This window comes from Lactuca saligna, chromosome 4, assembly GCF_052625555.1.
Source record: "Lactuca saligna cultivar CGN05327 chromosome 4, ASM5262555v1, whole genome shotgun sequence".
NCBI lineage: Eukaryota > Viridiplantae > Streptophyta > Magnoliopsida > Asterales > Asteraceae > Lactuca > Lactuca saligna.
In genome coordinates this window covers 3,081,335-3,093,730 of record NC_136420.1, presented here as the reverse complement: position 1 = coordinate 3,093,730, position 12,396 = coordinate 3,081,335, and the positions used below count along the sequence as shown (strand labels likewise).

Below are 12,396 nucleotides of genomic sequence, written 5' to 3'. Positions count from 1 at the left end.
CATATTATATTATAATTGCAACGTTACTTTTATTGAAATTAAAAAAAAAAAAACAAAACAAGAAAAAAATAAAACTGTTTATATATATATATATATACGGTTAGATTCATGTGAGGGGGCCTAATTTTGTGAGACCGTGAGACGTATTTTTTTATTTTTTTAAAATTTTTAAAATTTTTTTAAAATTTTTTTAGTTAATTCAAGTTCTGAAAATAATATTTAAAAAAAGAATTTTTTGATTTTTCCATTTATTTTGCATTTTAAAATTATTTTTAGAATATTACGGTGTAATATTCTATTTAGAATATTTCACGTATTTTAAAAAAAAAAATAGGATTTTTTTTTAGTTTTTTTAATTTTTTTTAGTTAATTCAAGTTCCGAAAATAATATTTACAGAAAGAATTTTTAGATTTTTCCATTTATTTTGCATTTTAAAATTATTTTTTAGAATATGTCAGTGTAATATTCTATTTAGAATATTTCACGTATTGTTCAAAAAAAAAAAAAAACGAGATTTTTTTTTATTTTTTTTAGTTAATTTAAGTTCCGAAAATAATATTTAAAAAAAGAATTTTTGAATTTTTCCATTTATTTTGCATTTTAAAATTATTTTTAGATTTGGTATCACGGTCTCACAAAATTAGAATGGTCTCAAATGAACCTGAACATATATATATATATATATATATATATATATATATATATATATATATATATATATATATATATATATATATATATATATATATATATATATGAGAGAAAGAGAAATAGAGAAATTTTTTTTTTTACTTTTTCGGAAAACAAATACTTAATGATTTTTACTAAGGGTGATGCTAATAAAACACCCCTTAGACACCCTATAATTATTTTTATAAAAAGTTAACCTATAATCAGCTTCTTGTAATTATCTTTTTCGGAAAACAATGCAATTTCAACCAATAAAATATATTTCAAGTATTAATTAGGATTGTCTAAATGGTAAAATATGGTGTTTTATTAGCCAACCCCATTACTAATAATAGTAGATTGGTGTTTAAAAGTTACTGAACTTACACCTACGGCCTAGCCGCCTAGATTTACCATACCCCGAGTATTTGACACTTGAAGCAAATAACCTCACCCCCTCTTTTACGTTTTGTTCTTTCATAAACCCTAGCGGATATTCAACGGTTTGATAGAGAAAAAAGTTCCATCAGATTTGGATCGAGAAACAATGGAAGCTACCCAAAATGATTTGGAGAGGCTAATGATCTTCGAACATGCTCGTATAACCGCCGAAGCAGAGTACGCCAAGAACCCTACTGACGCAGATGTACGCTTCTCTCTCCCTCCCTCTTTCTCTCTCTGTCAATTGTTTATGAATCGATGATATATGAACTTATGGACATTGATAGAATTTATCTGTAATTTGATTTCTTTATATCCGCGTAACTCCCCCTTAGTTTAAAATTAAATAGACGTTCATGTCAAAGTGAATGGATTTTGGACTGTGCAATCGATAATAGTTATAGTGGCTCCTTCTTTATGAGAATTCTAAAGTTGAAATGAATTTCTAAAGCAATTCAAGACTGGGCTGTTTCTTTTGTTTTCGTCATTAAGTGTTGTATGGTTAAAGTGTTGAATAGAGAGATGATGACTACTTGGAGTAAGTGTTGTATAATCAAATAATGTTTCTTTTATGGATTTAATGAACACACTGAATATGAAAAATGTCCATTTACCCTTCTGCTTAGACTCTAGAGGCGATGTTGAATAATAATTAAGTGTTTTTTTGAGAATCTTTATTAATTGAAACTGTAAATGAAGATAATAAAAAAAATTTATGTAGTTAATAATATGCAGCAATACTTGATTCTTCTTGAAAGAAGATCAAGGTAGGACAGAGAATCGGCAAATTCTTGGGGAAGAAATTAAGAGGGTAGCAACATGAAAAAAACTGAGGTCTTAATGGATAAAGACACCCTGCTCTCACTTAGCTCATTAACCTCATCTGTTTATATTAAGTAAAAAAGAAACACTACTATTTATCTCTCTAGCTTAAGTCCTGTCCCCATTAAGTCCATTAAGTTAAAAAGAAACAGCACCTTAGTCTTTTATAAAAGGTTTAATCAAAAAATAATTTAACCCATCTGTTTTATCACATTTTTCTCTTTGTTAAAAAACTCAAAAATTGGGACCTTAGAGATGAAGTGTTATATTATTACAGAATTTAACAAGATGGGGTGGAGCTCTTCTGGAATTATCCCAATTTGGAGATATAAACGAATCAAAGAAGATGCTTAGAGGTACTCGTGCAGTTTCTTTTTTTAATCTTAATTTTACATTAAAACAATCTGGTAACAAGTTTAATATTTTGTTCACAATGAATAAACAAAATTTAGATGCTGTGTCAAAACTTGATGAGGCATTGACTATCAATCCTGCAAAACATGAGGCTCTGTGGTGTTTAGGAAATGCTCACACTGCTAATGCATTTCTAACCCCTGATCATGATGAGGCTAAAGTTAAGTTTGATAAGGCAACTCAATGTTTCGAAAAGGCTGTAGAAGAGGTATTAATTTATTATCCATTTTTTTGTTGTGCATATAAGTTAAATATATTTGTTTTTTCAGAATCATATCTAAACTGTTCATGTTATGTTTTGTGATGAAATTGTTTCAGTGTCCAGGGAATGAACATTATCTTCAGTCATTGGCACAATGTGCTAAGGTATTCAACTCAATTTGGTCTCTTTGTAATTTCTTATCAATTTCTCTACTACGTTATGATGTTTTTACTCATTCTACCTTATGTAGTTTAAGTTTACTTTCACAAATTTTAATCGATATTCAGTAAATCATATACTTTTTAGATAATGGGAGTGACAATATTTTAAGAGATAATCACAAAAATTGACCAGCTTTTGACCTTTTAATAAATGGCGTCAATTGCTAAATTGCTTTATGAAGGGTCCCACCACAAAAACCTTAAAAAATAAATAAAAGTTTGAAAACGTCATTTTCGCAATTATATTGCGAAATTGTTATTATTATTTTTTTATGAATCTTTTTCTTAAAAAAAAAAATTAAATTCAATCTTGCAGGCAACTGAGTTGCACAAGGAGATCCACGCACATGGTGGACTTAGTCAAGGTCAACAAACATTAGGCGGAGGGTCTGGGCCTTCTTCAAGTGCTAAGGTTTTTATTTATACAAATTCATTTTATATACTAATCTTTTTTCTTATTTCACATGATTTTTTTAATGCATATATGTAGGGGAGTGGAAAAAGCAAGAATAGTGATTTGAAATATGATATATTTGGATGGGTGATCCTTGCTGTTGGGCTTGTTGCGTGGATAGGTATGGCCAAATCCAATGTGCCTCCACCTCCAACAAGATGATGAACAAATTTGCTTGCTTGCTCGTTAGTAAGTTAAAGCTTCCTTAATTAAAAAAAAAAAGATGCAAATGTTCACTACATATGCATGGTGTGCATTATTTCATTTTTGAAAATGTTTACTAAATTTTGACTCTTCATAAATGTATTTTGCTATGCGAAATTTCAATAATACAATTTGTTACGTTCCTCCTATCTTGTACTACTATTTACTGATTACATTCCATGGATCATATCTAGTTGGTCGGTACTCATGAACTGAATGGATTTTCATATGTTTTTATTTATTTATTTATTTATTTTTTTAATCTCTCTCAATTTTCGGCAGTCAAAGCAACGCCCAACTTATTTCCGGCGGACATCCTCATTTCTACAACTTTCATCCTTCTTTATAAGTTTGCATTCAGAGCCATACAATATAGCTGACCTAATTGAGCTACAATTAGGGCTGCAAACGAGCCGAGACGAGCTCAGGCTCGGCTCGTTTAAATGCTTATAGGCTCGAGCTCGAGCTCGGCTCGTTTCGAGTCTTGTGGTACAAAGCTCGAGATCGGCTTTGGGCTCGGCTCGTATACGGTATACTCTAATTTCTTAAAATGGTATTTATTAAATTATTATTTATTTTAATATATAAAAATAAAAATATTTTTTTTTATTATATATATATGTAGGCTTGTTTAGGCTCGCAAGCCTAATCGAGCTAAGTAACAGAGGCTCGAGCTCGTTTAATAAACAAGCTTAATATTAAGCTCAAGCTCGGTTCGGGCTCGTTTAAAAGCGATCTCGAATCGAGTTTTTAACGATTCGATCTCGAGGATTGATTTGTTTGCACCTCTAGTTACAATTTATAGGCTTAGGTTATTCTTTTCTCACTAATTATTGTGTAGATGTAGGAATGATTGTGAGCTAATTATTTTATTTATTTTAAGAAAGTGATTAATACATATTATTAAATTAAATATAATTGAAAAATACCATCTAATTTCATTCTAAGAGTATTTTAGTTAATTAACATAAATCTAAAAAAGGAAAATTTCATATTTTAAAGAATATTTAATTCTCTAAACTTTAAAAATCTGATTTTTTTGGATAATAAATATATTAATTCGGATATTCTAAAAGATTGTGTTTATCATTATCTTGAAAAACACGTTAAATTCTGACAAAATACTATAAACATATATTATTAAGATTAATATTTTTTAATGAATACAAATTTTATATGAAAAGAATTTTAGTATTTTAAAATCAATAATTAAATTTATTCTTAATAAATACAACTATGAACATATATAAATGACATTCATTCTGAAAGAATACAAGTAGTAATGGAATAATTAGATTTATTCTTCAAGAATACAACCGAAAATGGTTAAAAATCAAATAAAAACATTGAAATCTAAATTAAACACTAATACATTCTAATAGAAATATTGTTGATAATCCATTCTCACAGAAAAACATACTAATCTATTTTGAACGAATATTGTTGCATTACTTTTCATTCTTCACCAGACTTCAAATCAGTCTCTATTGCATACACGTATGTACTTATTCATGACGAGTAAAAATAATAAGAAGCTTTTGTGAGAAACATCTATGATAAATAAAAAGAATAATGATGTATTCCATAAGAATGTAAATGAAGAATGTAATTTACCTGTAGAAGATGAGAATAAAACGAGATGTCTAGGAGAATGTAAATGAAGAATGTAATTTACCTGCAGTTTACGCACTACATGTCAATAATTACTGATATATCAACATACCTTAACAATGTCCACGTTGAGTGTAAGATATCCGGCACTATGGAGCTCTTGAAGCAGGTTAATAGTCTTGATTGTATCTTTCTCTTTATATGGCAAACCAAAACAATTGAAACAGATAGACACTTTGTTTAGAGAGTAAAACCGATCTTTACACAATTTCAGGGGCAAACCACCCCAATAGTCCAAAGATGAAAGTCCTGGTGGAGCATTCAAATGAGCAACAAATTACGGTGAGTTTCTCAAGTTGAGGGGCAATCAAATTGATGGTTGCTGAACAACTGCTACCATGGGCAATCTGAGACTAGAAAGTTTATTACAATCAATACTCAAAGATCCACAACAACCCTAATGCAAATATTAAACATATCTTTTTCTTGAACAAGAACTATAATCAATTCTAACTAGAGAAAGACCGTATGCAATGCATTTTTGTATTTGAGTAAATTTACCTACAGTCGCCCTTGGTAGTAGAGCAGACAATATCATCACAGCTCGGATGCACTATTAGGCTTACTGGATCACAAAAAAATCACGATATTGCGAAGATCAAACCATTGTGTAAAATATATCTATACCAATTTCAGCTACATGGAAATTATGCGAACACAGACATCAAACAACACCCGAAGACCATAATTGTGTAATAATAATATACTAATTCGAACTTAAGAAAACTGAATTGCATAACAACAGTCGAATACCTTTGTAATCTGGAAAAAATAGAATTGGGATGAGAGGGATGCGCCAGTGGCTAAGGATATGGTGGCGTTGGCAACGAAGGAGTTGTCGTTCGTATTGGGTTCCATTTTTGTTAGGAGGAGTAGTAGGAAGAAGAATCAAATATGGGGGAAGATGATTTGTGTGGGGGATTGAGACATATTTTTTTTTTTCAGAATAAAGGAATAAAAGAAGTTGGAGGGTTTGATTATTGTTCTGGGGAAAAAAGACATTGGCGCTGGTAGCAGTAGGGAAGGAGGGTGGTGGCGGCGGTCGAGTCGTATGTGTAGAGAGCAAGAGGGTGACAGTGTCGACGGGAAGATGATACCGATGGGGGGATGAATAAACCGATCTTTGATTTAAAGGGGTAGGGTTTTAGAGTTAGCAACATGAATCAAGGGGATATCCCTTCAATTTGATTAATTAACATAATTAATTAATATGTAATATTACATTTATATCATTATTCCATGTTTTTAAAATGATTGGCGTAGATTTATTCTTACATCCATACAATACTTAGTTATATATAGTGATTAATAATTTTGAACATAATTTTTGAAGATGACTTAAATGAAATACACAAAACTTCAGACGCGTGATATAATATGACATGACGTAATTTTGAAAATGACTACGGTCCTGTTTGATATTGTTTGAGAAATTGTTAACTGGGAAAGGTTAATAAATTCTGACAGAATAAGAAATCATACTATTTGATTACATCTTACTGAATATGCTGACGGATGCAAAATAATAATTTTACCCTGATGTTATATATAGTGATTAATAATAATAATAATAATAATAATAATAATAATAATAATAATAATAATAATAATGTATACACAAACTTCTAGCATAATAGACATTAAATATATTATTTTAGGGATTAAAACACAAAAAACCTTCTAGCTTGATGGTAAACGCTATTGTTTGTATAAGGGAGACCTGAACATTCCTATACACCCTCTTTCTTTTACGAATTTTTATCCAAGGGTAAGGGTATTATTAGAAAACCTTGTTTCCTTTCTTAGTCAACCATGTGCCAACTTCTTTCTCACCTAGACCTTACTTTCCGAGTCAGACGCCGAAATTTTGCATATCAAACACTTTCAGCTGACCGAGTCAGCCAAAAATATCTGATGTGACTCGGTCAGACGCGCACATGAAATTGGGCTTAAGTCGTAATACACTATACTTCAAACGTAAAATAAAATATGATTGGATATGACAAAACAAGATGTATGAAACTAAACTTTGGAATTTGAAGTAAACTTGTACCAACTAACATAGCCAAAAAACACAAGGGATCATATCAAGTAACCTTTTTAGCGGGTTTAGTCGATAAGATATGTTACTGTTTTAGTGGGTAAAGATTTTGAGCTGCGGTCCCTGCGGTTTACTTTCTCTTTTTGGTAAGAAGTGGTTGCTAATCTGGCAGATTCCTGGGCCCCACATTTCCATTGCTGGAAAGTACCACCAAAATATTATATCCATATTGTGTAAGTCTTCAATTGGTTTAGAAAAAAATAAAAAAAATAAAAAGCATGAAAAGTTTTGGGATGCATAATAATTCCACTTGTTTTGGTTCTCTTCCAAACGATGCTCCCAGAAGCATCGTACCAATACCATTAAACAAACAATTCCATTTATGCAGCAAAGATTAGTTGCTTTTTAATGGAAGTTGATCTATCTATTCATGTCCCAATTGGTAGATTTATCATCATATTTGTATATACAATATCTCCGATTGTGTTTTACTTTAATGCTTCCATTAAGTGATTCACTAATAAGTAGTACTAGTGGGTGTGGGTGTATCTTTCTTTAAAGCAAAGTTAGGGTTCTCATAATTAAAGGTTTTAATTTAATTTTGATGAAGTGGGGAGTGATATAATAATTATTATTGTTATTATGCGGATGAGGAAGGACCACGCATCTATCTATAGGGGCTAGATTTTGCTTTCACTATAGTTTTTGATTTTTTTTTTTTTTTAAGTTTTTGTATTATGTATTTATTTGATTCATATCATATATGATGGTGGTAGTGGAGAATGCTGATGCTCATAGTCATAGGCTGGCTATGGGTGCTTTCTTGAGTAAGAGCAACAAAGGAATGGAATGGAATGCAATGTAATGTTGGCAGTGGAATGGAATCTTATGATTGGAAGCTTTTCCTCATGGACCAATAGGTAATTTCTCACTCTCCTTCCCACAAAAGGTGGAGTCTTGAAATTAAATATCCACACTTAGTTTGTCTTAGTTCTTTCTTCTTTTGGATATATACTATAGCACATGGCGACGGAATTGGAATGTGTTTTCTTTTCTTGCTGTTTTTTGTGGGATTTTGTTACGTTTTCCTTTATTGTTATTTTATTGGATTTATTGTATAATAATCGGCTCCTTTTATTAATTTGTAATTTGTTCGTAATTCGTAATTGGTGATGATTTGGACTTTGGTTGGTTTACTCTTCTTGATGGGCTTTAATGACGCCAACAAAAGTCACCTGAATTGAAACACAACCTTTCTACTTCTATATTTCTACTTTATATATATATATATATATATATATATATATATATATATATACACACACACACACACACACACACACACACACACACACACACACACTTGGTTGAGGTGCACAAACGGAAATCGGATTTTTTCCGAATTTTTGAAATATACCGTTATAATATTATCATGTTTGGATAATCGTCCGTTGGTTTTTGTATCGCATACCCTGAAAAATTGAAATCGACCTTTTGGGGTCAAGTTTTCATCAGAAAAAATCCTATAATTTCCACCAAAATCTGGATAAAGTCTATCTGCCGTCTTTGGATTGAATCATATATATCATTTCATCCAGTTTTATAATATCCAGATATTAAAAATATATGAAACCAGATTTATTGGCAGACTTCGTTTGATGCGGATAAACTAACTTATAAGCTAGTTTATTTTGAGGTTATTACAATTTAGGACATTATTTGACACAAGTAAGTTTATTGTAATTTTAGCATCAGGTAGGACAACAAACATAGTTTATCATAACTTATAAAGTAACTTATAAGCTAATTTGAGATAATTTTATTGATAAACTACCTTAATAAGCTAAAAGCTAGCATTTTAGCTAGCACCAAACACGGCCTAAGGCCCTGTTTGAAATACATAAGCCAACTTATTATAAATTAACGTTTGATAAAACTATTGAATTAGCTTATCTTAGTTTAGAAAGTAAGTTATAAGCTCGTTTGCCAAATAAGACCGTAGTTTTTGATGATACGAAAAAAATCAAAAGTAACTTATCGCTATGAACTAACTTATAAACTTGATTTTTAATAAAATTTGAAATAATTTATGGTTTAGGTTATTTTTGGTCACTTAACTTTTGATTTTATGCTCATTTTTTGCTCGTTTGTCTTCAATCGATCTGTATTGAACTATATTTTTCTAATTAAAAAAAATCAAAACTCCCTACTTATTCTAGAAACAAATTATAAACTACAACCAAGATAGGGTACAAAAGAAAAGCTTAGTGATCAAAAAATATAATGTACACTGTAAATAGGGTTGATTTGGACAGACAAAATCAAAGAAAGGATGTCGTGTAGCAAAACAAAAATAAAAGTAGATTTGGGCCTGAACCGTACGGATTAGATCTAGGGCAATCCTTTGTAATGTATCGGTATTTGGTGGTCCATAACTTTATTTAGAATCATTATCATGCTTTACCCTAAATTAACATAATAACCATTAAGCATGACTTTTCACGAGAATTTAGGCTTTCAAAAAAAAAAGATTCACATACCAATTAAAAAGAATACACTCAGTTTCTCTTTTTTCTGAAAATTACAACGCCATAACTGAATTTAGTCTCGATTATCGTCTTGTTAGGAAGTGAGAAAAGCAAAGCAATTAGAATCAAAATATTATTTTAATACATGTGTTTTATGTAGTTGTAAATATTATTTTAATACATGTGTTTTATGTAGTTGTTATGTGTATTTTATCTTTCTTATAAGTAGTTTTATAAAAAAAAAAACCTAGTAGGTGGATCATATAATTTGTACCTTTCACGTAAAAAAGACTAAAAAGGTAACTGAGTGTTGCAACAATTATTCATAGTAAGAATTATTATGTTCATTTAGAAACGGTACAAAATTGGTGGAAATTTTGTAGCATTAATCTTGTGAATTGAAACTTTATAGGAAATATTCTTATGTGCTTGAAATTGGGTTATGTAACTTAAAGTTGATGAAATTAGTTTTTAAGGGAAATGATTTTTGTAGGATAATAAATTATATGTTTAGTTATTTTTCTTACAAGGTTATTACTAAACTCAATTCAAAAAATACCATTTTGATAGGCTATTATAGATCTAGCCGGTTAAGCATTGCAAAATGCATCGTCTCCCTTTCTCCTCACCGGTGAAAACACTCCACCACTCCCTTTAACACAGTCAACAAACCTTATGTGGTCGCTCACACATTTTACCAAAGAAAATGCCTATGACAGTTTAATGATAAACCATGTATTAAAAAGTATTTAATGAGAAATCGTGTGGAAAAAACATCAACTTGTAATACCCAGTTAAAATGATAGGTTTTAAACAACCAATGGGATGATTTTAATGGTAAATTGAGTTGAACAATTATTTGTACAAAAACGATAGTTCGTTACTTTTAATATTTGGATAATATATATATATATATATATATATATATATATATATATATATATATATATATATATATATATATATATATATATTTATATTATTTGATTATTTAAGATTTAATAATCAGTTTTATATTAGCTAGTGTTATATAAGCTGCAACAAAATTAACAAAATTTTTATATAAATATATTAATAACCATGTAAGTTATGAACAATATTTTTTCCGCAGTTCAGACTGACCACAACAGTTATACAATTTGTCAACTTTGGTCCCTCTTAGTCTTCCTTTGTTAATAAAAGACACACGGCTTCAAAACCACAACTCAGTTAGCATCATCACCGCTATTGTCAACCAATAAGGAATTGCTGCCACTCTTTTTCTTTATAACTTTATTTCTTATTTACCGATCGGTACATATTTGACAAAATAGATAGGCTTCTCCAACATATCCTGCTGTTTGTATTAACCTAAATTGAACGATATCTATTAATTGACCACTAGCCGATTAACTATTTAAATAATAAACTACAATTACATATTCACCTCTTATTTTAACTTGATTTTAGAATGTTGTACTCATCCCTTATTTTAACCTAATATGAAAATGTTGTCATTTGTTCGCTAGAATGTAATCTTTGGTGATATACTTCATTTGCATAATTAAGCAAAATTAATCAAACGTTCAAACAATATTTCATCTAATTATTACAACTTTAACAAGAAAAAACACATTTAATTACTATCTTTCACAACTCATAATCTTAAGACAAAATTTATGGACAAATCCTTATGTTTTTAATAGTACAAAACAAATTAACGTGTTATCGACTTTTCTATTAAAGAATAAAACCTGAAACATTTTTTTTTTTTTTTTTTTTTTTATATAAATTTGACAAAATTAATGAAACTTTTTGAAGATTTCCTTTTTATAAACTCACAAATGGACACTTCACAGTTCACACTTCCAAAAAGCTTATCAATAGTTATTTTATTTAAGATTCAAATAAATATTGTCTTGCTTTCTTTAATAAAAGTTAGCCGTATGCCAATCATATAATTAATTTGTAAAAGCATGAGCACTTTTGAAACAACTTTATACTTAATTATTGAACATAGCTTCTATAGTAAGGAAATCATGAACATATGAATTACATCTTTAATTTGTCAAATAAACTTCTTAAGCGCTAAAAAATAATATGAAAAACTCAATAACTACACTTTAAAGAATAAATTTCACCCACCAAATGGTCTTTCGTTGATAACTATAGTCTACTAAATTTGAAGTGAAATATTTTAGAAAAACACTTTAAGGGTATAAAACTATATATTTTTTACTACTACAAGATTTACAAGTACAAGATTTACACTTGTAGTTTTTCTTTATGAACAACAAAATTTATAAAGAAGCCTGCTAGGTGCCAATTACTCGACACCCGACAAAACGTATTCAAAACAACCGAATCATACATGGTAATGCCGCAAACTCCAAACAAATAAAAAATTTTACAGAGACGAAGAATATCACACCTAGTCTAGAACAAGAACCAGTTGGTTTTTCAAAATTTACACAAAAACATCACTAAAAATCTTTCAATCATTCAGATACACAAATCCTTACTACAACTCTCACCTAAACTACTCACACCTAGTCTAGAATAAGAATCGGAAGATAACTCAACTACAACGATTACAAAATAACCCTAACAATAGAGAGAAAACTGTAACACCGTAAATTTCAAAACAATTTTTTTTTTCATTTAAAATAATCGATTAATTCTTAGAAATACTTGTTTAAAATCTCATTCTTAATCGAATTACAAAACATAACTCCATTTTCACTTGCAT

At 29.5% G+C, this 12,396-nt stretch overlaps 1 protein-coding gene across 1 annotated transcript; it reads left to right on the top strand.

Moving 5' to 3' along the window:
* Positions 1–1,101: 1,101 nt before the first annotated feature.
* LOC145041056 (mitochondrial import receptor subunit TOM20-like) lies at positions 1,102–3,577 on the top strand. Its single transcript, XM_078988966.1, has 6 exons — positions 1,102–1,316; positions 2,211–2,289; positions 2,386–2,555; positions 2,666–2,713; positions 3,087–3,182; positions 3,261–3,577. Exons 1-6 carry the CDS (start codon positions 1,218–1,220, stop codon positions 3,384–3,386), a joined length of 618 nt encoding a protein of 205 aa, XP_078845092.1. The 5' UTR covers positions 1,102–1,217; the 3' UTR covers positions 3,387–3,577.
* The last annotated feature ends 8,819 nt before the right edge of the window (positions 3,578–12,396 follow it).

Coding starts and splice junctions, on each gene's coding strand:
- LOC145041056 (XM_078988966.1), top strand. CDS start 1,218: ATGGAAGCTACCCAAAATGATTTGGAGAGGCTAATGATCTTCGAACAT. Junction 1,317..2,210: donor AGAACCCTACTGACGCAGAT/GTACGCTTCTCT, acceptor ATATTATTACAG/AATTTAACAAGATGGGGTGG. Junction 2,714..3,086: donor CATTGGCACAATGTGCTAAG/GTATTCAACTCA, acceptor TCAATCTTGCAG/GCAACTGAGTTGCACAAGGA.